The sequence below is a fragment of the Microplitis demolitor genome, chromosome 8, assembly GCF_026212275.2.
Source record: "Microplitis demolitor isolate Queensland-Clemson2020A chromosome 8, iyMicDemo2.1a, whole genome shotgun sequence".
Lineage (NCBI taxonomy): Eukaryota > Metazoa > Arthropoda > Insecta > Hymenoptera > Braconidae > Microplitis > Microplitis demolitor.
Genome location: NC_068552.1, coordinates 19,333,722 through 19,361,675, shown reverse-complemented (window position 1 = coordinate 19,361,675; position 27,954 = coordinate 19,333,722). Strand labels below are relative to the sequence as shown.

General features: G+C 29.0%; 6 protein-coding genes across 6 annotated transcripts; all 6 read left to right on the top strand.

The window, feature by feature from the left end:
* Positions 1-979: 979 nt before the first annotated feature.
* On the top strand, positions 980-3,523 carry LOC103572439 (odorant receptor 67a-like). Its single transcript, XM_008551068.1, has 9 exons — positions 980-1,123; positions 1,189-1,308; positions 1,402-1,519; positions 1,585-1,849; positions 2,378-2,512; positions 2,823-2,913; positions 2,985-3,121; positions 3,269-3,401; positions 3,473-3,523. The coding sequence occupies exons 1-9, from the start codon at positions 980-982 to the stop codon at positions 3,521-3,523; spliced, it is 1,194 nt and encodes a 397-aa protein (XP_008549290.1).
* A 5,295-nt stretch (positions 3,524-8,818) lies between these two features.
* On the top strand, positions 8,819-12,052 carry LOC106693828 (odorant receptor 13a-like). Its single transcript, XM_014443147.1, has 9 exons — positions 8,819-8,962; positions 9,079-9,198; positions 9,299-9,416; positions 9,964-10,228; positions 10,304-10,441; positions 10,509-10,599; positions 10,686-10,822; positions 10,902-11,034; positions 12,002-12,052. The coding sequence occupies exons 1-9, from the start codon at positions 8,819-8,821 to the stop codon at positions 12,050-12,052; spliced, it is 1,197 nt and encodes a 398-aa protein (XP_014298633.1).
* A 567-nt stretch (positions 12,053-12,619) lies between these two features.
* LOC106693827 (odorant receptor 67c) lies at positions 12,620-14,984 on the top strand. Its single transcript, XM_014443145.1, has 9 exons — positions 12,620-12,917; positions 13,018-13,137; positions 13,266-13,383; positions 13,577-13,841; positions 13,901-14,035; positions 14,114-14,204; positions 14,486-14,649; positions 14,729-14,861; positions 14,934-14,984. The coding sequence occupies exons 1-9, from the start codon at positions 12,774-12,776 to the stop codon at positions 14,982-14,984; spliced, it is 1,221 nt and encodes a 406-aa protein (XP_014298631.1). The 5' UTR covers positions 12,620-12,773.
* Positions 14,985-16,036: 1,052 nt separating this feature from the next.
* Positions 16,037-18,107, top strand: LOC103572466 (odorant receptor 13a). Its single transcript, XM_014443144.1, has 9 exons — positions 16,037-16,180; positions 16,502-16,621; positions 16,696-16,813; positions 16,882-17,146; positions 17,214-17,333; positions 17,435-17,525; positions 17,621-17,763; positions 17,846-17,978; positions 18,054-18,107. Exons 1-9 carry the CDS (start codon positions 16,037-16,039, stop codon positions 18,105-18,107), a joined length of 1,188 nt encoding a protein of 395 aa, XP_014298630.1.
* Positions 18,108-19,183: 1,076 nt separating this feature from the next.
* Positions 19,184-20,826, top strand: LOC106693813 (uncharacterized). Its single transcript, XM_014443062.2, has 5 exons — positions 19,184-19,312; positions 19,382-19,601; positions 19,763-20,024; positions 20,549-20,639; positions 20,713-20,826. Exons 1-5 carry the CDS (start codon positions 19,184-19,186, stop codon positions 20,824-20,826), a joined length of 816 nt encoding a protein of 271 aa, XP_014298548.2.
* Positions 20,827-22,136: 1,310 nt separating this feature from the next.
* LOC128668487 (uncharacterized) lies at positions 22,137-27,108 on the top strand. The gene is made up of 10 exons (XM_053741594.1): positions 22,137-22,145; positions 22,432-22,549; positions 22,921-23,182; positions 23,288-23,404; positions 23,471-23,561; positions 23,660-23,796; positions 26,413-26,503; positions 26,578-26,714; positions 26,811-26,943; positions 27,058-27,108. Exons 1-10 carry the CDS (start codon positions 22,137-22,139, stop codon positions 27,106-27,108), a joined length of 1,146 nt encoding a protein of 381 aa, XP_053597569.1.
* The last annotated feature ends 846 nt before the right edge of the window (positions 27,109-27,954 follow it).

Sequence of the window (27,954 nt, the reverse complement as noted above, 5' to 3'; positions counted from 1 at the left end):
TGCACTGCAAACTAGCGATAAGTACACCGCTGGTTGAATTAGTGTTATACTGAAAGTTGGTGGAAAATTCAGCATACAAATTCGCAATAAATTTTACTAACTAAATTTTAGAGAGTATGGATTCTGAATTCTCAAAAATTCGAAATAGTAAATATAATGACTATTCATTGTTTACTAGTGAAAAGTATATCACTAATTCAAATAGTAGTATGTAGTGATTTATTAATATGGAACTATTAAATAAGCGAAAATCATCATTATTTTTATCTCAATAAAAATGAACTGTCACCTCTCAGAATCTATGATATTAAATATTTAAATCAGTCCCCTGCGTTTTGATCCCCGGACAATTGGTCCCACGACAAATCGCCTCAAGACGATCTCTCTCAAAGACCCTCTTCCCAGAAAAAAGTTTAATTCGATTGAGTTAAGAGTAATCATGAACATGACTACCGATTATTTTAAATATCGTAATCATTTGAGTAGTAGGTGCATTAAACTCACTGTTTTTGAACTGCAACAATTTCAGCCAGTTTTCATTGCAGAAGAAACGTTAATAGATTTCAATCTAAACACATATTTAAATAAATTAAGCTAATACCCAAGTATAGTTGAATTCTATAATAAATATTTTTAATTCCGTTTGTGTATGATAAGAAAAAAAACGTTCAATATAAAAAATACTCTACATTCCTTGCTTTTTTGCACATCAGTAGGTACACTTTCCGATGTATAAACTATCCAATGTATTATTTTAACTCATAATAAATCATAATAACGGAGAAATCGAAGTTACCGTAGCAACACTATATAGCTACAAACGCGGATCACTTTGACTTGTGACGGACGTCAGGAATTAATATGTCTATCAATGTCTTTTAAATACTTTATGATGGGAAAATTATATAAAGCAAGAAAATAGACTCGATCCAACAATAAGGGTAAATGCGTCGCGTCAGACGTAATTGTTGTCAGTACAATGGACATTTACGAGCGACCCTACTACAAAATATCTAAAAACTTCGCTTCTTTCATAGGTCAGTGGCCTTACCAATCTCGACTGCACAGTTTTATGTTCGGATCAGTATTATGGACTTTATTTATCATTCAAGTTATCCCACAAGTATGAGATACAATTCGTGAAATAGATAAATATTATATGGATTTTAAAATAAATATTTTTTATAGATAATTGCTGCGGTTGTTAATTCCGACGATGAAGAACTCCTGTTGGAATCATTGTCACCATTTATAACAGATGTGATATATATTGCTAAATATGTAAATACTATTAAAAAAGCAAAAATGGTTTGTTTCAAGTATTATTTTATTAAACTATTGCCTGAAATATGTGTTTTTGGTAATTAGTGTTAAATTCTGACGACTAGTTATGAAATCTAGATACGGACGCTCTTCGAGAGAGTTAGAGATGACTGGAAAATACCTAAAAATAATTACGAAAAATTAGTCCTAGAGTCTCATCTGAAAATGGGACGATATCTGTCAATTGGTTATGCAGGTACATTTAATTTCGAGCTTTAATTTTAAATAAAAATACACACTTATTTGATTTTTTATGTCAAGGGTTTGTAAACGTGACATTATTGATATTTATAACGGATCCAGTTTTACCAATAATCATAAATATTATTTCAAAATCAAACGATTCCGTGGCATTTAAATTTTGTGTCCCAATGCAGTTTATTATATTTGACGAAGAAAAATATTATTGGTTACTATCGAGTTTGTCAAATATTTGCATAATTTTTATAATTAATGTCATTGTTTGCTGTGATGTCATTTTTATCACCTTTGTGCAACACGTCTGTGGAATATTTGCAGTCGTTGGGTAACGTCTATCTATTTAATATCGATAATAAAAAATAATTATCAGATGTTTTTTGATAAGTAATGCTTAGATTATGTCAGCTTGTAAGTTTCGCAATACACTTTACACTATTTTAAGACAAGCTAGCTTGTATGAGTACTTAATATTGGAAAATTTCTGTCTCCAATTTCTTCTGGGCAAGCAGCAAGTTTAAATGGAGAAAGGGAAATAATCAACGTATGAGCAGACCAATAAGAATAGACGCGAGTACTTATGTCGTACCCTGATTAAAAGAAACGATTCGAAACGATTTGCAATGTTAAACTTCCATAAGAATGGTGATTCAAAAGTATTCAACGTATTCAAAAGCATTGAAAAGTATTCAAATTTTTTTTTTTCGAATTATTTCAAGTCGTTTCTTTTAATAAGGGTTGTTAATAACACTACAAGCTCATAATTCAAGGCATTATTTAACTCAAAATCAAGTTCAATAACTGAATTATTTTTTTATGTATTTTTTACTTTTTTCACATGGGATATTTTACTCAGATTCCGATTGGAACATTCACCGAGTGATACAATCTCCCATGATTTGCTTGAAGGAACAAGATTTAGCATCAACTCACAAGATATTTATTATAAATATGTTGTATCCTGCATTAGAGATCACAGAAGAGCTTTAGAGTAGGTTTGATAATATTTTATGATGCTATGATTGTTAACTTTTAAACGTTAACCCAGGTTTGACAGACTGCTAATCAAATTTAAAATCAATAAAATTTTTTAGTTAATGTCAAGTTTCAAAATAAAGTTTATAATATCACTAAATCATGTTTTTTTTTTTCATGATGATACAGTTTTATTAAAGTTCCCTTCTTAAATATAAAAAAACCGAGTGTACTAATAGTGGTCTGTCAGACTGGCGTCATCCGTAGCGTACAAATTTTTAGGGCTACCGTTTAAAGGTTAATTGGTTATATTTATGTTTTTAAAGATTCGCTGAACTCATCGAATCAACGTTTGCCATATCGTTTGGAATAGTGGTCGGACTTAATTTGCCACTAATGAGTATTACCGGAGTCCAGGTTTAGTTGTTAACATTTCAGCCTACTGCTGATTCAGTTCTGAGTAACAAAAAAAATTTTTTTACTTCCAGATTTTAACGCAATCGAATTCAATGCAAGGAACAATGAAATATATCATGTTTACTGGAGCTCAAATTCTTCACCTGTTTTTTGACTGCTACATGTCACAAAAATTGACGGACATGAGCTCCCAAATTCAGCACTCCATGTATATATTATTAATTTTTTGCTGATTATTCTTAAGAAATGCAATCACCTTTTATTAATCAAATCTTATTCTGTATTAATTTGATAACTGCATTCTAATGCAAATACGGAGTATTTATTCATAGTAAATAAAAATTATTTTGTACAGAGCTAAAGCCAATTGGTACGAAAATTCAGCAAAATCAAGAAAATTGTTGATTTTGATGACACTGAGAAGTCAAGTTCCTTGTAAACTGACTGCAGGAAAGATTATGGAACTGTCTATAGAAAATTTTGGAATGGTAAAAATAAAAAGGTATTTTATTTATTTTTTGAACAAAAGTTTCTTTACAATAGTGACTATTTTCTGCAGATGATGAAAACAGCAGGGTCATATTTTACTGTTTTCATGTCAATGCGTTAAATCGTAATAAGACTGTTATCTTCCGACCCAACACCTTCAAGCCTATTTGCTCTTCAAGGGAGAAAAAAATTTGTTATGTTAACGACAACAATAAAAAATATTCGTCTGAATGTAAACATAAAATACATAATTATTCAAAATAATTAAAATTTTTCAATTGTACTATCAGAGCTCAAGAAGCTCGAAAACAGCGGGAAGTTTTGAAACTGGCCCACAGGGTTAACCGTTATCCAGATTTTCCTTATCCAGAGATATTCACTTTTTATCGAATATAAGTATTCCCCAGTGTCATTTTTATACTTTTATAAATTAATAGTATGATTTTCTTACCGAAATTATGTTCAATTTATTTGCAACATTGAGAAAAATTATTCCTACCCGGGTAAAAATATTTTTCCGAAAAGGCTATAGCTAGCCAAAACCATTGAATTTTATTCAAAGAAACCTAAATTCGGCGAAAATCTTGCTGAAGCCATAGAATTTTTTTATTCTCAATAAATAGGCCGATTAATTTTCGGACTGTTTTCGATGTCTTTTGGGTCTAATTATCGACTATTTTTCGGCCTAGCTAATTCAGTTTTACGTTCACTATCTAGGCCTTTTTTCGACCACTTTTCGGAAGAGAAACATTTTAACATTATTTCGGCTTGAAATTTTCTTACCTGGGTAAAGTAATAACTGGATCACTATTCACATTTTTTTTTTTGCCAATATAAAAAAATCTTCATTCCATTTTAATTTTAATTTTCTTACTTCAACCTTAATAAGATATTTTTAATTTCATAAGTACTTCATAATCATTAGTGCTCTTATGCTTGAACAAAATAAAAAAAACAATATTAGTTAATTTTAAACCTTTATACTATGTTTGCTAATAAAGATCACTTACTGAACTTTTGAATGTGTAAACTGCGCCTTTTATTATTATCTTTGTTAATACTAAGTTTTAGTAGCAGCGAAATCGAAGTAACCCTAGCAACTAACAAACTACAAAAGGGGATCAGTTTTCTTTGTGAATTAAAATAGAAATTTTCCGTCCATTATCAATATTTTAATACTTTGTACTTAAGGGTATAAAATGTGGGGAGCAAATAAAGAAAACAAAAAGTCTATTATTATTATTTTAACAATTTAAATTCCAAGAAATGAAATAAGGAAAATAAGCAAAGAAGCTAAACGGTCTATAATTATTATTTTAATAATTCATACTTGAGAAAACGAAGTGAGTAGAGTAACTAAAGAAGCTAAAATGTCTATAATTACTATTTTAATAATCTATCGTTGGGGTAATAAAGTGCAGAAAATATGTAAAGAAGTTAAGAGTCTATCATTAGTATTTTAATTATTTATACTTAAGGTAGTAAAATTAAGAAAATAGATAAAGGAAGTAAAAAGTGTATTATTATTGAATGAATAATTTATTTCCGGGGAAATATATGAGGTAAAATAATGTATTTAATACACACACAGAGTAGTAAAAGCGTCAGTAGTTATAGTGTTGAGTAAAATGGATACTTACGAGGAATCATACTATAAAATTATGATTAATTTCTTATGTTTTCTTGGACTGTGGCCTTATCAGCCTCGACTAAAGAGAGTTCTATACCCTACTGCATTATGGATCACGCATATCGTCCAATTTATTCCTCAAGTATCATTATCGCGTTCAATGTCTGAAAGAGACAAACATTAATATTTACATATATACATTATATATTTTTACAGATAATCACCGTGTTTGTAGATAGTTACGATATAGACTTAATGTTTGAATTATTGACAACAGTTGTACAGGAAATAGACTGTATGATAAAATTTCTTAACCTGATTAACAGAGCAAAAACGGTTAGTGATTAGTTTTTTTTTACATAAATAATAAGGTGTGCTGTCAATTGACTCCAACAATTTTATACCATGACAAGTGATCCCTAGAAATTGATCCCACCGACCGATCAGTTGTCAGTTGGATTTAGTCTGTGGGATCAATTTTCGTGTGATCACTTATCGGGGATCAGATGTCATGGAACCAAATAATCAACTGTATTATTTTTTTGATACACTGGTCTCTGTCTTTTTCTCTCTAACTTTGACAACGAGGAGCTTTAAATTTCTTAAATCAAAGTTACTGAATACACGGAAGTAGACAAACACTTTTTCCGTACAACATGGGTATGGGAAATTTAAAAATACGGAGTGTAAAAGTAAGAGAGAGAGAGAGAGAAAGTTCATTGTAATGGTGTAAAGTTTTAATGAATTTTTTCGAAATTCAGATAAAAATATTCCTCGATAGAATTCCAGACGATTGGAAAATACTACAAAATGATGAAGAAAAAGATGTATTTAAGTATCACTTAAACATAGGAAAATTAATGTCAGCTGGTTATGTAGGTAAATAATTAGAAGCTATAATTGAATAAGTCGGCTGCCCAATTTCAAAACACAGTAACTGACAAAAAAAGTTTTTTAAAAATGCATTGAATCAAGTTCACAAGACTCAAATGGAACTAAAAAATACCAAAAAATTGATTTTGAAAAATTTTTCAGTTACTGTGTTTTGAAATTGGACAGCCGAAGTATAAATTAATTTATTGTTAAATATAATAATTTCTTCTGTTAGCTGGAATGTTGATAGCAACAGTATTGTACTTAATGGATCCAGTTATAACGATACTTGTAAATACTATTTCAAAGTCAAATGAGTCTGCGCCTCACAAATTTCTTGTCCCCATGAAATTTATTATATTTGACGAAGAAGAATATTATTGGCCAGTTTTGAGTTTCTCATCAATCTGTATAAGTTTATACTCGATAGTTTATGTTTGCTATGATGTTATTTTTATTTCACTAGTGCAACATGTCTGTGGAATATTTGCTGTTGTAGGGTAACATATTTATATTTTATACACGGCAATCAGAAATATTTCTAGTTCTTTATTATACACTTTTATTAATTCTGATATTTTACCAGATTTCGTTTAGAAAATTCGCCTAATGTTGAAAGCTATGATTCTACGATCGAAGAAAAAAAAATTTTTACAAACTTAGACGACACCATGTACAATCATTTTGTATCGTGTGTTAGAGATCATAAGCGAGCTTTAGAGTTAGTGTTTAAATCTTTGATATTATTTTTTATTATTATTATTATGTCAGAACAAGTTTATTATTGTATTAATTTATACGATATAATAGATCCTCTAAACTCATTGAAGAAATTTATACCCTATCTCTTGGAGCATTAGTTGTACTCAATTTACCTATAATAAGTGCCACCGGGGTCAAGGTTTGATTATCAATTAACATTATTCTCAACTTTTAGTAACCTTCTGATTAATAAAAAGTAAACTTTAATTTTTAGATTCTTTCACCATCCGCTACAATCGAAGACATTGTCAAAAATATATCAGATGTTTCAGCTCAATTGGTATATCTCTTTTTCACCTGCTACATGGCACAAAAATTAACTGACATGAGCTCCTACGTTCATCAATGCATGTACGAGTGATTAATATTCAATTTTTTTAGTTTTCCACTTACACCATATTCGAAAATTATACACTTTTCATAAAACTATAATTTTCTATCAAATATCTACACACTGAACACTTATAATGATATTAAAATTTTTTTTTGTATAGAACTAGAGTAAATTGGTACAATAATTCAGCAAAATCAAAAAAATTGTTGTTTTTAATGATACTGAGAAGTCAAGTTCCTTGTAAACTGACTGCAGGAAAAATAATAGAATTATCTATAGAAAATTTTGGAAAGGTAAAATTAAAATTTCAGTAATTTTCCTAATATTATTTTTCATACCGTATTTAATATTTTCTACAGATGGTAAAAACAGCTGGATCTTACTTTACTGTTCTTCTGTCCATGCGTTAAGTGACAATGAATTTCATATGTAAAGGGTTAAGGTTCAGCGAATTTTTTATTTGCTGATAAAAATTTGAGCCATCGAATAAACAATTTTTAGCATTTTCTAAAACAAGAAAACCTAAAATTCTGTTTTCAACCCTTTCCCGAAAGTGTGTATCGAAATGTATCAGTGTGAACTCTAAGGGGGTAGCGCCAATCAAAGTTCTTTGTTAAGGTTGTGTGAGAAACGATTTAATCGTAGTAAGACATGCAAACGCCCCGTTCTACTATTTTTTCTGCCCCTTTTCTTTTCAACAAGCTCGCGCTTTCTCGCTTTAAGACAAAGACGTACGATTCAAATTGAGAGTTGGGACTGAAGGTCAACCGGGAAAGGGTTAAATGAAACTTATAAGAAGGGTTGTAATTCAGACCAATTCACACTCGATCTCCTTCAAAAGCCTGTATGTGTTTCACTCTCACTAAGTTTGCTAGCCATCATGGATTAAACACATACAGGATTCTAATAATGCGATGGGAATCTCAGAGGTTAGTCGGGGTATAAAAAGTTTAAAATAACCAAAATCGTATATGGGATAGAAGAGAGACACGGGGCTTCAATAGGTATGATTAGATAAGTAGTAAGACAAGCGTTATCATTAAAAAAAACAATCATTTTGATCATTAAGTCACTCAGATAAAGAAAAAAAAATAACAAACTGACGTCAAATGAATGTCAAATAAGTTATGATCAATTTTTTTACGCTAAAACTTCCTTTGAATTTATAAAATGACTGATAGCCAATTCTGAAGCCGCCAATTGATGAGCAACTGACGAAAATTATTGATTAACAGTTTGTCAGGCCTTACATTGCTTAAAATAGTGAAAATCCTATTGAATATATGAATATTTTATTTTATTTTGTACCCACCATTTTTAAATCTTTTTTTAATCAGGAATATTGTCAACTATTTCATGCAAGTCGTTTTATAATTGTTACAATATATATTATAAATTAAATGTCATTGTATGTAATCGACAATCATTAAAAACCATAAAGTCAGCACATTAACAAAAAATATTTGTATAATCTTTTGAATAAAAATCACATAAACTACTGGAGCTGTATCTATGGACCTTCGAAAAGAGTTTATCCTATAGTATAAGTTATTTGTACTCACTAGTAAAACTAATCGATAAGCAATACTTCATTTTTATGCCGACAATGTGAAAAAAAAGTAATCGAAGTTGCCATAACAACCTCGTGAATACAAACTCTTTGATTTTGACAAGTGATTGAAGGCAACCGCAAAAATGTCCATCATCGTCATTCAAATATTCTTCGAGGGAAATCGTTGTGTTGACGTTAAATGATATGTTGATATTTTTGTAGCGCAAAAGGAAAAATATATCAGAAATAAAGAGGTCTTAGAACAATGAACTTTTTTGAGCAGCCTTATTACAAGCTACCAAGAAACTTTGCACGCTCAATAGGCCGATGGCCATACCAGTCGGAGCGACAAAGATTTACAATAGCAATTGCTATTATTTCTGCATTTATTTTACAAGTTGGACCAAAAGTATAAGAGTTATTGTGATAATACAACAATATAAATATATATTTGAATAATCTATTCAAGCAATATAATTATAAAGTGTTTCTTAGTTACATAACCAAGTATATATTTTTCCACAGATTCTAGCTGATATAGTGCATTCTGATGACCAAGAGCTAATATTTGAAACATTGGCACCAACTATAACGGATGTCGCTTCATTCGCCAAATATATGAATACTTTCATAAATGCAAAAATGGTTTGTTTTTGGAGTTACTTTTTTTCAAAACGTGTTATAAACTTGTATTGTTAATGTTAGTGACTACATGTTATGATAAAAAATTTTTTAATGCATATAGATTAAAAAGATCCTTCACAGAATCAAAGACGACTGGACATATATGTCGAATGATAGTGAAAAACTGATTTTGAAAAAATATGCTGGATTGGGAAAACTCATGGCAACTGGATACGTAGGTTAAAAATGAGCCCATTATACTGACTTACATTAGTTTTTTTTTCTTTTTTTGAGATTTCATATCTTCATATTTGAATAAATGAAGAGTGACTATTCAAAAGAAGATAGGGTGGAAGTACCGTTTATGGCCACTGCTCCATTTTTGGGCCTTCAATACTCTATTTTAATAAAAAAAAAAAAATTTCCATTGTCATAGTGTAATAAAAGTATCTTCGAACACATTTAAAAAAGTAATCATAACATTGGTTGTGCTGCTAATTATTTTGGTTAAATTTTTTGAAGTATCCAAAACTGTTCTTGAAGTTGCCAAAAATGGTATCGTATTTTTGGGGTGAATACGATTATTTTCTGCTTTCAAACTCTAGTAAAACCGGTTCCTCTTGTATGTATGCGGGATTTGTGAAAATTTATTTCTATAAATCCCAACTTTTTTTTTTTTTTTAAATATCTCTTTTTGAATGGGCAGTCATTAAACATAACTTTGGCTTAAATAATTAAATTGCTTTTAAATGATTTTATTTTTAACGTCAATGTAGTTTTTTTAAGGATTTGTATACATGACGACTGTGATGTTCATAACGGAGCCGTTATTGCCAATGATTATAAATCTAATTTTGAAAACAAACATATCTGCTCCGCATGAGTTTCCTGTTCCGATGGAATGGATTGTTATAGATAAAGAAAAGTACTATTGGTTACTATTTAGCAATTCTAGTGTCTGTATTATGGTTATTCTAACTGTACTCATTTCTTACGACGTCATATTTATTACATTTATTCATCACGCCTACGGATTATTTGCAATTACAGGGTATCAATTTTTTCCAAATTTATTTGAATTTGATTCAAGTTGGTTCAAATTGAATTTTTTCTTGTTTTTCTGTAGATACCGGATTAGAAACATGCCTAATGATGTAGTACGTAAAAATAATCTTACATCAGGAGTAAATGCATCATCAAATTCAGATGATGTTCATTACAAACATCTGGTTTCGTGCATAAGAATTCATAAACGGGCTTTAGAGTACGTAAAAAAAATATACGATTCCAATAATGCATTTACCATAATAATAATTAACATGCTACCTAAGATATGCTGATTTGATTGAGAGTACTTTTGCCGGATGCTTCGGAGTAGTTATTGGATTAAACTTGCCGCTAATGAGTATTACTGGGATTCAAGTTGAGCCGCAAATGCCACATTTATTATTTTTTTTTTTTTTTTTTCCTAAAGATCTTAAGAATTTAAAGAAAAATTAATTTTCCAGATTATTGCAGAAACAAGTACATTTCAGCAAAAAATAAAATATGTAATGTTTACCGGAGCTCAAATGCTACATCTTTTTTTTGAATGTTTTTTATCCCAGCAATTGACGGATATAAGCTTACGAGTTCAACAACACATGTACATATGCAGTAATTAAAAAGTTTTTTTAAGCTTGTTTGTAAAATTTACTCTAATCATTATCAATTATTTTGAATAGAGCTAATGGAAAGTGGTACAATATTTCGTCAAAGTCACAAAAATTATTGATTTTGATGACAATGAGATGTCAAGTGCCCTGTACTTTAACAGCAGCAAAAATTATGGGTTTATCGATAGAAAGCTTCGGAATGGTAAGAGTTTGATGTTATTTTTTACTCCCATCGAAATAGTAGTTTTTATATATAGTGCGATTGTGTATAAGACGCGAATTGTGACGATTGACTACCGACCCAGAGGTAAAGTTGTCAACACAACCAGCGTCTTATACGAAATAGTACTAAATGTATACATTGGTTTTTAGAAGAAATACTAAAATAGTACGCCAATGAGCGCCTATAGAAGGCAGGTTACTAGCCGCTGGTAATAAACGGCGCTTGATGTATGAAAATTTTTGTCACAAGATGACTCAATTTGAATGATTACCCTGATAGCCAAGTTGGTGAGAAACTGACGAGAAACTTGCAGCCGCAACTGGATACCAAGTTGGCCGCCAACAGTTGGTACCTCCAATAGTTGATAGACATTTTCTGAGAAAGTTGGTGGCAAAAGTTGTAAATCCAAAAAGTTGACGGTCACTTTCTGAGAAAGTTGGTGGCAAAAGTTGCTTGCAAAAATTGGTAATCATAAGTTGACGGTAAGTTTCCTTTCAATTGTCTCAGAAACTTGCATTCCAGTTGCGGCTCCATACTGGCGCCAACTTTCTGAGAAAGTTGGCGGTAACTTGTAGCCAAAAGTTGCAAAAGCTGAAGTTGTCTATAACTTGTCGTCAAGTTGGTCGGAAACTAATGAATGGCCAACTTTTTCACGATCAACTCGTGTTATCAGGGTATATACAATATTTTAGCGGCAGAATATAGGAGCTCAATCACTGTAAATCGAAGTGTTTAAATTTAAATCACCCAAGCGTTTAGTTGTCATTTAAATACATGGTAGTCACTTTCTACACACTTGCAAACGTTTAGAAAGTGACTACAGTGTATTTAAATGGCAACTAAACACAGGTGTTTTAAATTATAACACGTCGATTTACAGTGATGACGTATATTTTGAGAATGTGTCACACACAATCATTTTTTGCTATGCATTATATTTTTACAGATGATCAAAACATCTGGATCATATTTTACGGTTCTTCTATCCATGCAATGAATGCTATCATCATTATATTTTTTATGATGACCGTTGAATTATGATTTTTTTGGAAATAAAAATGGAAAACTGTAACAATATTTTTTTAAATTTTCAGCGATTTAATAAATTTTGTTTACTATATTACCAAACACTTAAGTTTTGATTTTTTATTATTAAATGTAGATATACTTTATTTAAAATTGTACATACCAATGTTCAAGTTTTATTTTCAGTGAAACCAAAACTGCAAGTTGCGTTAAATTATCTCGTGCGTTTTTTAATTTAGTTAAATCTAAAAAAAAAAAATTACAAAAAGACGAAAAAAGTAAATAGTAGAATAAAATTCGAAAGTACTATCGCAAAACATTGAATCTTCAAAATAAAATTATCGAAAGATACAAAGTTGTGTCAATGCACCCTCGAAATATCAGTTTGCCTACTTTCAAATAGTTTGTGTTGTGGAAAAAAAAACTGGTGAATGAACGACGTTATATTTTTCACTAACAATAAGAGTAAAAAAAAGTAATCGAAGTTACCATAACAACATTACGAACACAAAAGTGGGATATCATGACAGATGATTGAAATAACAGCTTAAACGTCCATCATTGTCACTTAAATATTCCACGAGAAGGGGCTTAGTATCAACGTTAAATAATAGGTTTTCTATTTTAAAGAAAAGTAAGAAATGTCAGAAATAAAAAATAAAATGTGTCAGAAATAAAAAGTCCTCAGAACAATGAAATTTTTCGAGCAGTCATATTTTACGCTACCAAGAAATTTTGCTCGTTCGATAGGTCGATGGCCGTACCAGTCGAGTTTACAAAGTTTCCTGATAGGGATCGTCATTATTTCTGCGTTCATTTTACAAGTCGGACCAAAAGTACAAGAGTTATTGTGATAACAAAACAATTTATTTACAAATTATCTATCAAAAGTATTTTTACTATGAATAGTAACATTTAGTTAAAATTTTTTCGCAGATACTAGCTGACATAGTGCACTCTGATGATCAAGAACTAATACTCGAAACATTGGCACCGACTATAACGAACGTTATGGCATTTGCTAAATATATTAACACTTTTGTCAATGCAAGAATGGTTTGTTGCATAATTGTTTGAATTATTTAAATATCTCCTTGTTACCGTTTTTGAAAAATTCCTCATAATTTTGAGTGATCATTGTATAATAAAATTATTATTATTGTTATTATTATAATCATATTTAGCTTAAAATACTTTTTGAAAGGATTAAAGATGATTGGGAATCAGTGACGGATAAAAGAGAAAAGATTATCTTAGAAAGCTATGCAGGATTTGGAAAACTTATGGCGACTGGATACGCAGGTTGAAAAAATTCGATTTAAATATTTACTTCAAAATTTTTTATTTTTCAAATTTTGTTTATTTGCTTTGAATGGTTGATGATAAAAGTGTTTTTTTTTTTTTTTTTTTTTTTTTTTTGATTAGTTTAAATTTTCCATCATTGTCTGGACTAAATTTATTGTTTATTAAATATCAAAGTAGTATTTGATTTAAGGGTTTGTATACGTAGCGACTGTGCAGTTTATAACGGAACCGGTGTTACCGATACTATTAAATAATATTTTGAAAACGAATTTATCTGCTCCCCATAAATTTGCTGATCCAATGGAATGGATCATAATTGACAAAGAAAAATATTATTGGTTATTGTTAAGTAATTCTAGTATCTGTATTATGGTGATTCTAACAGTGTTAATTTCTTATGACGTTATATTTATAACTTTTGTATACCATGCCTGTGGATTATTTGCAATTACAGGGTATTTATTATTTTCACACTGATTTATAATTTATTTCAACAAGTGTTCTTTTTTCATAGTCACCGAATTGAAAATTTGCCAAATGATGAAAGTTTGAAAATTATCAACAGAAAACGAAATTCCCTGAAAAACTCACATGATGTTCATTACAAACATCTGGTTTCATGTATAAGAATTCATAGAATGACTTTGAAGTATGTAAAAAAAATTATTATTTAAGAAAAAGTGATCAACACATTATTAATTTTAAAAAAATTGCCATGCTGAGATAGATATGTCGATTTAATTGAAAGCACTTTTGCTGGGTGCTTCGGAGTTGTAGTAGGATTAAATTTGCCGCTCATGAGTATTACCGGCGTTCAGGTAGTCATAAAAATTTTACATATATATTTTTTTCGGCAGAGTTACATGTCTACTCAAGGAAAATAGTTATCACTCTACTCATTTACATCTTTACTCACCATCGAATTGACTAAAATATTTTTTAGCTCAGCTTCAACTCTACTCACTTACTTTAGAGGTTATCGATAAGGTAGAAGTTCTTTGTGAGTCGAGTTGAAACTATTTTCCTTGAGGTATGATGCAAGTAGACATGTAACACTGCCATTTTTTATTCTTCTCTTTATGAAAATTAAGGAAATTAGAAAAAAAAATGTAATGAAATTTTCCAGATTATTGCACTATCGGGCACGTTGCAGCAGAAAATAAAATACGTAATGTTTACCGGAGCTCAGATGCTACATCTCTTTTTCGAATGTTTTTTATCCCAGCAATTGACGGATATGAGCTTACGAGTTCAACAACACATGTACATATGCAGTAATGAAAAAGTTTTTTTAAACTTGTTTGTAAAATTTACTCTAATCATTATCAATTATTTTGAATAGAGCTAATGGAAAGTGGTACAATATTTCGACAAAGTCACAAAAATTGTTGATCTTGATGACAATGAGAAGTCAAGCGCCATGTATTTTAACCGCAGGAAAAATTATGGGTTTATCTATAGAAAGCTTCGGAATGGTAAGATTTCAATGAGATTTGTTGCTAAACGCTCTTAAAAAATTTTTTCTGGTAAATTTTGTATTCCTACAGATGATGAAAACATCCGGATCATACTTTACTGTTCTTCTATCCATGCAATAAACTTTCGTTAATATATTTTTATGATGATCGTTAAGTTATTAATTTGTTGATAATAAATATTTTAATCTAATTATTAATTAATGTTTCAGAGCTATCATATATTTCCTAGTCTTTTCAAATTTTCATAAAATTCTCATGTGTTAATTTACTTCTTTTTGCAGCCATGTTGTTTGATTGAAAACACGCCAAATGTTTTAATATTGATAAAATATTCAAAAATACTCACTTGCAGTTTATATTTTTCAATTATTTATTTATCATAGTCTTAGCTCGAAATTTTTCAAAAATTCTAGTCAATGGAAGATTTTATAAATCTCTTTAGCGGCAGCAATTTTTGATTGCTACTAAAATAATGGTGAGTTATTTTTTGAAACAGTACAATAATTATGAATTTTCGACAAATAAAGCGATAATCAAACTCATTACTGATTAATCTCCAATAACAAATACTCAGTGAAAATGTCTTTTTGTTCAATTTTGATATTTTAAACCCTAAAAATACTTTGAACGTCACTTCCTTTCAATAATTTTTAAAATTTTTACAAAAAATGACTTTGGATTTTTTTTTTTCATTGTTATATATTTTTATATAAAAATAAAATGATAGTCACATGTAAGTTAGTTGTAGTAATAATAATTTCTTCACAAATTACCAGCTTTTAAAATTTCCAATAATTAAAGAATTTTGAGAATCCAAAATGCCTAAAATTTCTTGATTATAAACTTTACAGCACTAATCCAAAGCACAGTTAGCTCTAGTTTGTCTAAGTAGAATGAATTGTAACAAAACAACAAAAGTAAGAACCTTTTACATTTAATTTTCTGTCTATTCTTCAAAGTCCCACATTGAAGTCAAAATAGCCGACTATTTTAGCGTAACAACTTATGATCATAAATTCAAATTTCGTGACAATTTGTACCACGTAAGGTCATAAATACTAGGAAGTAAAACAACTGAGAGAATTTATAATCACAATCAATAGACAGCAATAACGCTGTCATATCAGTTAACTCATAGTCATTTAACTGCTTCAACTAGCAATATAGTCATAATGGAAACTAACACTACACCATATCATAGAATAAATAAATTTTTTCTGAGTGTCATCGGTCAATGGCCGCATCAATCAACAAAATCAAAATGGATTTGTTACCTTATTTTATTTTTTTTCTGTTCTACTCAGGGTTATCTTCAGGTGATATTAATTAACGTGTCTTGAAAATAAACAAAATAAATTTTGCAATTTTCAAAAAAAAAAGAAAAACACAAATTTTTCTCAAAAAATTAATCGTCTCTCCTTCTTAATAATTACTTGAGTTGTCACACGAATAATCAAATCAATTTCAAATAATTAATGTACGATTCAAAAATTTTGTGCTCACTATATATATAATAAATAAAAAATTTTTTATGCATTTAAAAATTATTCAAAAAAACAAAATAAAATTTTGAACACACGCATTCATTACAAGTTTTTTTTTTTTTATATTTTATTAATGTGAAAAATTAATAACAGACTGCAGGAATGATAGCAGCGCGCATTGATATCGATGTTTTTTTGGAAGCCATTCCAACAGTTTTGGCTGATGTTATTTGCGGAATTAAAATGTTCAACTTTTCAGTCAATGCTGCAAAGGTATTTTATATAAAAAAAATTTATCAGATAATTAGATAAATTGATTTCGTTAACATTGATTATTTTGAAATTAGATGAAAAAATTACTTCTTACGATGGAAGAAGATTGGAAGATGTACGCATCGGGGCCTGAAAATAAAATTTTGAACGAGTACGCTCATTTTGGGCGTAAAGTTACTATATACTATACAGGTTAATAAATATAAGCAATAAATAAATTAAAAATAAGAAGAACGAGAAATTGAATAAAGATATTTCAGGTGCACTTTATGGTACACTGGCACCTCTAGTTATAGTACCAATTACTCCACTTATACTTGATGTAATAGCTCCTATGAATGAAAGCTATCCGAAACATTTGATGTTTCAACAAATCGAATTTCTAGTTGACGCTGAGAAATATTTTTACCCATTATTCATTCATAATTATATGGGGACCGTTGCATTTTTGACCATTATTATTGCAATTGACACGATGCTCATGGTTTATATTCAACATGGGTGCGCTAAATTTGCAATACTTGGGTAAGAAATTTACTGTACAAAATGAATCAATTTTGTGATTAATAAAAAAATCTTGAATAATTAATAGATTATGTTTGGAACGAATTGCCAAAAATGACCAAAATATCGACCGGTCTACAGCAGAATTCGATGATATTGATTACAGGGAAATAGTCAAATGCATTGCTATTCACAACCGCGCAATTGAGTTCGTACTTTTTTGTAAAAAAAAAAAAAAACATTGGATTAGTAGCATCCAAAATAAATTTCGTTTTGAATAATGAAAAAATTTTTTCTTGTATAATCTAGATTTGCGAATCTTATTGAAGACGCCAATCATCTTAGTTTTCTCATTGTCATTGGAATCAACATAATAATGATGACAACATCTGCTTTAGTGGTAAAAATATTAAATTTTCTAAAAGATATTATTTTGAAGTAACCGAAATTTCATCGAGAAATTTATAAAGAAAATAATTTTTGATAAACTTTTAGGCGGTTTTCAAACTGGCGATGAATGACACAGAGATAGCAGGAAGATTTGCATTTTTTACTTTAGGTGAAATTTGCCATATTTTTTACAGCAGCTGGCAGGGAGAGTTAATTTTGAAACACAGTGAATCAATATTTTATTTTGGGTTAGTATTGAGAGAGGAACTTTTTTTCCACGCAAATTAGTTTAAAATTTGATTTTTTTTATTAATATAAATAAATTTTTAGTTACCAAGCAAACTGGAATAACACATCAACACGTTCCCAAAAACTTATGGTACCATTACTACTAAGAAGCGCAATACCTTGTAGAATAACTGCAGGAAAAATGTTTGAAATGTCATTAAAAAGTTTCAGTATGGTAAGTAAATAGTAATATGTAAAAAGTAGTTTAAATTAATATAAACTAAAAAGAACCATTTACTTCTTTTTAAAGATTGTAAAAACATCATTTTCATACCTTACTGTGTTTGCATCCATGCGTGTTTAATTTTAAAAATTAAATAACCAAACTATGATTACACCAAAAATAAAGTTTGCACAATAATGGACTGGTTGCGCCGCTTTTTCGTACCAAGTATTTTCTGCTACTACTAAGTCAAAATATATAACGTATCAATTAGTTTTTGTAACTTTTTTATACTCATATCTATACATAATTATTTTAATCATATATTAATGTAATCTTTCATATAATTTTAGAAAAAAAATAAAAAAAAAAATTACTATATAAATATTTTTTTATATGATGAAATTATTGCTGTTAAATTTCACGTTGTCCGATTATTGGTTCTTACCAGAGGATTTGCGCATGTCTGAAGAAGTCATTTTTCAAATCAGTCCAAAACTTTTGGACGTCATTAATTATTTTATTTTATTTAATTATCGCATTTTGAATTGTAGGAAATTTTTCGTTGATCGAGATTAATATTAAGTCCATGTATTCGTACCAAGTTTTGTTGGAGTACTTTTTTGAATTATAATCTGGAATGTATACTCCTACTTCTGCGCAATGGTTAAAACATTCTGGTAAAATATATATAATTTGATTCAACAATTTTGGCTGAATATATTTTACAGAAATTTCAAATTTTTTTAATCTTTTAAATCGTGTTTAAAATCAAGACATTTTGAAATTGAAAATACTTCAGAGCGTGATCCAAAAACATCTGAAATAATTAATAGAAAAATTTTTTATTGTATACTAATAAAATATTCATAAAATTAATTTTTTTTTTTTGATAATAAAATTTCTATGTCTGTAATTATTATAATACTGAATTATGGTGCAGATAAAATGAAATGTAGTTTAAAATTAGTAACTAAAATGAAGAAAATTTGCGTGACATATAAAGTCAAAGTTGTAGATTTATTATCAACATATTATAAGCGCAGGGTCATTAGTTTTTAAGCCGTCGTACATCTTTATATTATTATGAGTTGTCTGTAGCTAAAGACTTCAGAAGGAATTGTCGACAAAGGTTAAAATATAGTAATATTTGAGGTAAAATAGACATAAAGAGTTTCTATGGAAGTTTTCAGTTACAATATTGACACGAAACTGAAATGAATATTTTTCAAGAATTCAAAATTGTGCTGACTCTCCTGGGGCTATGGCCGTTTCAGCCACCCCTTCAACGAAACTGCACACGATTTGTAGTGATACTGGCTATTTTAAGTATATTGACTCCAAAGGTAATGAACAACTTGTTCATTTTTTTTTTATAAAGCAATAAATAAAAAAATAATCAATTGATGATATAGATGATCAAATTTATAAAAATAATCCACGATATCGACAGCGCAATTGAATGTTTGCCGATGATAATTGTTTATCTTGTAAGTCTTACTAAATATTTAAATTGGATTTTTAACGCAAAGAAGGTAATGGTGTTTTTCAATAAAATTTTGGAAGTCAATCAGGATATTGAAATCATGGAAAATTGGCTAGAACGAATACGAAGTGTTGGTTCCACTTACACAAGTATGGATTCTTTTTCAAATAAAAATTATTTGATTTCAGTAAAAGATTATAATTAAATTTTTTTTTTTTTTTTTCTTACACTACCTAATTTAATATGACTATTAATTTCACATTACTTGAGCATTATTTCCTACCTGAGGATTTGTGCATGTCCTGAGTAGCTGCCATATTTTCGATCCTCTTGATATTTCTCGTTTCACCGGCAATCCCGAGAATAATGGACATAATAAATCCTTTGAACGAATCTCGGCCTCTGATAAATCTGTACGAAACGGAATATTTCGTTGACCAACAAAAATACTACCTTTATATATTGATGCATGCATATATGACCGTACCCGTTTCCGTAGCTGTTCTTGTGTACTTTGATATTTTGCTTGGGACTCATGTTTATCACGCCTGTGCTATGTTCGAAATACTCAGGTATCAAGAACTCACTTTTATTATTTTGTTATTTATATTTGTATCTATTTTATCAAAATTTATATTTATGTTTTTTCTAGATCATATTTAGAAACAATCCATCTTGATATCCATAATATGAAAAATCATGATCCCAGAAAATCTGAAATAATTAACAGAAAAATAGTTTATTGTATTACAATACACAAAAACACATTAGAGTATGTTCCAAAATATTTTTTATTCAATTGCAATAAGTTACTAATTCCAAAAAGACATATTTTTACTCGCGAAAGGACGTTTTATTTTTATTTTTTTTTTTTTTTTTGGTAGACTTATTTTAAAGCTGAAAATTTTTTATTAATTTTGAGCTTTGAAATAAATTTCCAAAAAAATTTGTGATAAAAAAAAAATTATACACCCTTTGGATTCTACGAAACTCTTAAAAGCCAAAAGGACGAATAAAAATGTGTCCTTTTCGAATTAGTAATATGATATGATATTTGTTATAAGTTATAATTAATAAATTATATCTAATCAATTAGATTCACTGATGAATTAGAATCATCTTACAGCACTGCTTGGCTCATAATGTTAACATTATGTACTTTTGTAATTACTCTAACTGGAACAGTGGTCAGTATTTCACCTTATCTTAATGTTGTCAAATTTCTATATTTTTGTATAGTAATTTTGAAAAATTTAATAGGCAGTTATGAAACTAGACGAACCAATGGAAGCAATTAAATATATTTCATTCTCATCAGGCAATGTTTGTCATCTTTATTACACTACTTTTCAGGGACAACAGCTTATAGAATAAAGTGCAGCAGTATTTCACTCAGCGTTAGTAAAATTTATTACTGTTCAATTGAAAAATAATTTAAAGTTAAACCATATATTATGTGAGTAGTAATTTCATCGAGGTAATATAAAAAAAACTATTTTATACAGTTACTTTTCTGATTGGTATAATATTTCGCCTCAATATCAACGACTTCTGATTCCGATAATGATAAGAAGTATGGTACCCTGCAAAATTTCAGCAGGAAATATATTTATTTTGTCCACGGATTTATTCAGTTCCGTAAGTGATTCAATTTATATATCTAAATATGTCGAACAATAATTTTATTCTATCGTGTATTTAACCCTTAACGGCCACACCTCACCCAGGCCACATAACAGCCATTTGGGGTAACTTCATTTTTTTGATCAATTTATCTGAAAGGTAATAAGTTCCTAATTTCACTTTTTTAAGCCTGGGGTGACTAGTCACCACATGCGGCTGTCAAGGGTTAAATAAATTCTGTTTCAATGCTAAAACTGCTTTGAAATTAAAATTTATATTTTAACATACTTTTTAGGTAATTCAAAAAGCCATGTCCTTTTTTACTCTCCTGTCATCAATGCGTTAAACGCGTTATGAATAATTGTAGAATTAGAAAAGTGTGATATATTATTATTGTAATAGTAAAAAATTTAATAGACAATGAATTAGTAAATATGTAGAAGTATGTTTTTGACATTTATATTAATAAATATTTAGTATTGATAATTATAAAAATATAAAATAAACTTACTGCCAACTTCTTTAAAAAATATGTTGTAATTTTGCTTTTGAATAAAAACTTGTTGCAGAAAAAAATTTTATTACAAAAACTGTCATTACTAAGTGCAGTTACAGGCAGTGATAAGTCGCGTGAGATGCATATCGTGTTTGTAAAACTAAATAAGCGCTTACTAACTCTTGTATTCTCAAGCTATAGCTTATTAATTATTAACATGTCAGTTTCTCTGTGTCTGTTATAATCATGAGACTGTCGCGACCAAGTTCTAAGAGAATACTTAACGTATTTTCTAGAACTAAAGTTGATTGTGATTTGAAGTATTATTTGAAAGTATAAGTCGCAGTCGAAATTTACATTTGAAATGAACATTCTGCAAAGCCGTCACTATAGAGGATTCAAAGTCGTGCTCACTCTCCTTGGACAATGGCCGACCCAGCCACCATTACAACGATTTTGCGCACGTTTTGTGATATTGTTAGCCATTTTTAGCATATTGACACCAAAGGTAATACTCTGCGCACACGAAATTATTTACTGATTAACGCAAAAAAAAAAAATGAATATGGATGTGGTAGGTAATCAAATTTTTTGAAGTTATTGACGATGTCAATGGAATTATCGAATGCTTGCCGATGATAATTCTCCATTTAGTCAGTCTTACAAAATATTTCAATTGGATACTCAATGAAAAAAAGGTATTTCAAATTTTTTTTTTTTTTTAATAACAAATTTCAATTCAATTTATTAATGTATACAAATTGCTTCTTGATTAGTAGGCACAAATGATCTAAGCCGTAGTTATTTTTTTAAAAATAAATTATCGCTTTTTTTTCAAAATAAATATATTTTTACAATAGGTAAATAATTTGTTTGTACTGATCGATCGTGATGGAAAGGCTTTGAAATTAGATCGAGATGTTGAAATTATGAACAAATGGCTGCAGCGTATAAGCACTGTTTCAACTAATTATTCAAGTATGAACTATTATTTTACATTTACAACATACTGTAAAATGTTTTGCGACTAAAATCTGGAATCAATACAATTAAGCATTATTTTGAATTTTTTAATGTTTTTGAAAAATTTTAATTTTGCAAAAAAATGTTAATGACTTTTGTTTTATGATAAAAACTAGTAAAAAATTTATTTTCTTCCTTGTCATCAAGTAATTATGGAAATTTAAATTTTCAGAAATTATTTCTATTTATTTAGAATATCATAAAAAAAAAAAAAAATTTAATAGAAATCAGTATTTCCTTAAAAACCTTATTTTGTCCCCCACCCGAATTCTATCGCAAATTTTACAATTCTAATCGAGTGAAAACACTCGTATATATCTGTGTAGCTGCCATGTTTTCAATTCTCATATTATATCTTGCATCACCGGGTATTCCAATAATTTTGGACATGGTCTCACCGCTGAATAGAACCCGTGAACGGATATATTTATATCAGACAGAGTATTTCATCGATCAACAAGAGTATTACCTTCATATCTTGATACATGCATATATGACTGTGCCTATTTCAGTGGCTGTTCTCGTATACTTCGATAACGTCCTCGGAACGAAGGTCCATCATGCTTGTGCCATGTTCGAGATACTCAGGTAAATCTTAAGGGCCTTAATATTTTTTAACCGTGTATTCATATTTTAATATTTACCTTTTATTTACAAAATATAAAATTTTCCATTAAAGTTACATTTTTACAGTACTTATTTAGAAAACATTAACGCTCGAAAAATAACTACAAGAGGTGATAAAAAAATGTCCCATGCAGTACGCCATTACATAGTACACTGTATAAAAATGCATAAAGATATTTTGCAGTAAGTTTATTATTGTTTTACTAAACTATTTTAATAAATTATTTTTATGATTGTTGAAATATTTAGATTTTCAAATAAATTGGAATCTTCAGTTTCATTAGCTTGGCTAATAATATTATTTTATAGTTTGACTATAATTTCTGTAACGGGTACGGTGGTAAGAATTTTTTCGTATCCATGAAAATAAATTTTTTATGCGATATTTAAATTCCCTGTACTAATAGTTAAGAATAAATTATTTTTTAATACTTATAGACAGTCATGAAGTTGAATCAACCGAGTGAAGCATTTAAATTTTTTGCATTTACTATCGGCGCAGTTTTTCATCTTTTTTACACGAGTTTTCAAGGCCAAGAACTATTACAACAAAGTGAACGAGTTTTTCATGCTATGTATGTACAACTTGAATATTTAGTCTAATAAATTACCACTGCTTCATCATATTTTATGGCTAATGTATTGAAATAAAGATTTATAATACATTTCGATAACTAAATGCAATATTTTCGACTATTAAAAATCTCCCTTAGCTAGGCCTTATTACCCGCCAATACCATAATCTATAAGCTTTTTTTTTCTTTAAATTAAGTTTTTGAACTACAAAATAAAAAATTCTTACAGTTATGAATCCAAATGGTATGATCTTACTTGTTATGACCAAAAACTGCTCAGTATTATAATAATGAGAAGTGCAAAACCAAGTACACTTACCGCAGGAAAATTGTACATTTTATCATTAGGTACATTCAGTATTGTAAGTCCATTATCTGACTTGGTAATTAATTCAAAAACTATATATGTTTTGTTTTATTTAATGAGGTACTCAAAAACGCCATGTCTTTTTTCACTGTTCTGTCATCAATGCGATAATTGCTGGTACAAGTAAATGAGTGGAAATATACTAATTACATATGGAAGTATACTGATTAAGCTTCCTTCGACAAAAATGTTTTTTCCAACAAACCAGTCCGGAAAACTGTGAAAAAAAAATCTGATAAATTTTTTCGACACTGGAACATTTTCGGCTGATTAATAAAGTCAATAATTTAAAAATTTTTTTACAGCCAACAATTGTTAGATAATAATATAAATTTATATACGAAAAATATCAATATTTGTGCCGACTGAAAATGAAATTATAATTATTTTTTAGTAAAATTAGCATATGGTAGAGGCACCTGTTTTTGATACTGCACTATTTGTGGAGACTTTATACCATAGTTTGAAACATTATGAATATAAAAAACATCATTACGATGTAAATTTTCGTAAATAACCTCATGACAAACTTTAAAGTATCCACAAAAGTTAATTATATCTTAAATCCGTTTATAAATATCATTTTACCTTGAAAATATATGAAAAATTTTACAAAATCACTCAGACTATTACTGATATTAAAAATCACTCTCACTGATGAGTGCCATCCTGTTTAAAATGTATATATTCTAATAATTTTATATACATGTAAAATTTGTCACTATTAATATCATTTAGTCTGAATAGTTATAAGACACGAGATTCAAAAACTGAAGTTTCTAAAAATCGCGTGATATTTAATGTGAAGGCAATACTAAAGCTGACAATAACTAAAACATATTCCGCGCACATCAAAAGATAGAGCTAATTAATTATTAATAGGTCTACCTCATTACTATTATTATTATGGCACTGTCGCCATAAACATCATACAGAATAGAGAACCGAGCTCCGATAATAATAATTATTCAAATGAAAATTCAGCTTATGATCTAACAAAATATTAGTCGTAGTATAGACACCGTACAAAAATGAATATTATAAAAAGTCGTCACTTTAGAGAATTCAAAGTCGTACTCACCCTTCTTGGACAATGGCCTTCGCAGTCACCCCTACAACGATATTGCGCACGTTTTCTTGTATTATTAGCAATTTTTAGTATATTGACACCAAAGGTAACAGTTGGATATAATAAATTTATTATATTTCACTAACTATGTAAAAAGTAAACGAATAACCCTAAACTTTGTGGATGATATAGATAATCAAATGTATTGTAGTAATTAACGACATCGATGGAGTTATTGAATGTCTACCCATGATATTTGTCCATCTTACAAGTCTTACTAAATATTTCAACTGGATACTTAATGCCGACAAGGTAATTTAATTTAACTTTTCTGTTTTTTAAATGATAATTAGTAAAAGTCAACGTACTGAAATTTTCAAATTTTTATGGGCACAGTTCAAAAATTTAATCGATCTTATCGAACGCGACGGAAATAGTTTACAAGTTCGTCAAGATATTGAGATCATGGATGACTGGTTAAGACGGATAAAAAGCATTACGACTGCTTACACAAGTATGCATTGATTTTTAGAACAAAAATTATTGAACTTTGGTAATGTACAAAAAAAATACAACTACTAGTCAATTTTTTTTTTTGACATTATAAAATTAGTATTTTTTAATTACATACTACTTTGAATATTGATCCTACCTGAAAATTTAGCCGCCATGTTTTCAATCCTCGGATTGTTTCTTGTTTCGCCAGCAATCCCAAAAATAATGGACTTTGTTAATCCGTTGAATGAGTCTAGGCCGCTAATTAATCTGTATGAAACAGAATATTTTGTTGATCAAGAAAAATACTACGTTCTTATATTAATGCATGCATATATGACTGTTCCTGTTTCCATGGGAATTCTTATATATTTTGATATTTTACTTGGCACACATGTTTTCCATGCCTGCGCTATGTTTGAAATACTCAGGTATGATCAAATAATCATTATAGTGTCTTTTTTGGTAATTTCGTCTATTTGAATTTTATCAAAATATATTTTTCGGCATCCTAGGACATATTTACAATCAGTACATGTCAGTATTTGTAACACAGAAATAAGTGATAAAGCGAAGTCCGATAAAATCATTCATTGTGTTCATATGCACAAAAATACATTAGAGTGAGTAAAATTGAAATTTTCTGTTTGTACTTTTTTACATAATTTTTTTTTTTTTATATCAGATTTGCGGATGAAATGGACGCATCCTATAGTACTGCATGGTTTGTATTACTGACTATTTGTCTTGTGGGACTTACTTTCACTGGAACGGCGGTGAGTTTCTTAGTCAAAATTTGAACATTTCGGAATTGAAAAAAAAAAAAAAAAATTATCTAAAAAATTTATAGACCGTATTAAAACTGAAAGAAACAAGTGAAGCAATAAAATTCATAGCATTTTCTTCAGGGCACATTTTTCATCTTTTTTTCACAAGTTTTCAAGGTCAACTGCTCATAGAAAAGAGTGAAGCGATTTTCTATTCAACGTCAGTAATTTTCATACTTTTTCACAATGATTATTATTGTTATCATTTATTATCTTAATTTTGAATCTCAAACACTAAATTAATAAAATTCTGTAGTTATAGTTCGGAGTGGTACAATATGCCGCTTTTTTATAAAAAACTTCTCATCCCAATAATGGTGAGAAGTATGACACCCTGCAGAATATCTGCTGGAAAAGTATATATTTTGTCAATGGATACATTCAGTTCCGTAAGTTCACTTTCAATAACCATTGCTCTAATTAATTAAAACAAACTAACATGATTGTTCATTTTTAAAATCGTATTGACGACTAACCCAATTGTTTTATATATTATCAAAAAGGTAATTCAAAAGGCAATGTCTTTTTTCACGGTCCTCTCGTCAATGCGTTGAAAGCAACTGGCAAAACAACTTCGACAAAAAGTGATACAATTGTTTTTATTAATATTGTTATTGGATTGTTCTTAAAAAACATTTGTTAAAAAAAATAGTAAATAAACATAATTAATAAATTACTTGACAATTTTCGAAAATACTAATGACTAATTGTTTCAAAGTGTCAATTTAATATTTTTAATTTCCCATTTAAATAATTTCAAATTTATAAAAAAGAATCAAACTCATTGCTTCATATTCCATAGAATAATTTGTTAAATAATGATTCACTAAAAGTAAAACCGAGGAACATGAAGTTGATTAATTGTGAACTTGGAAATTATTATTTCGGAAAAAGATAAGTAATAAAATGACGACATGTTTGGAAGTTCTCAAGAATAGCGTGATTTTTAATGTGAAGGCAATACTAAAGCTGACAATAAGTAAAACATATTACGCGCACATCAAAAGATAGAGCTAATTAATTATTGATACGTCTATCTCATTACTATTATTATTATGGCACTGTCGCCATAAACATCATACAGAATAGAGAACCGAGCTCCGATAATAATAATTATTCAAATGAAAATTCAGCTTATGATCTAACAAAATATTAGTCGTAGTATAGACACCGTACAAAAATGAATATTATAAAAAGTCGTCACTTTAGAGAATTCAAAGTCGTACTCACCCTTCTTGGACAATGGCCTTCGCAGTCACCCCTACAACGATATTGCGCACGTTTTCTTGTATTATTAGCAATTTTTAGTATACTGACACCAAAGGTAACAGTTGGATATGATAAATTTATTATATTTCACTAACTATGTAAAAAGTAAACGAATAACCCTAAACTTTGTG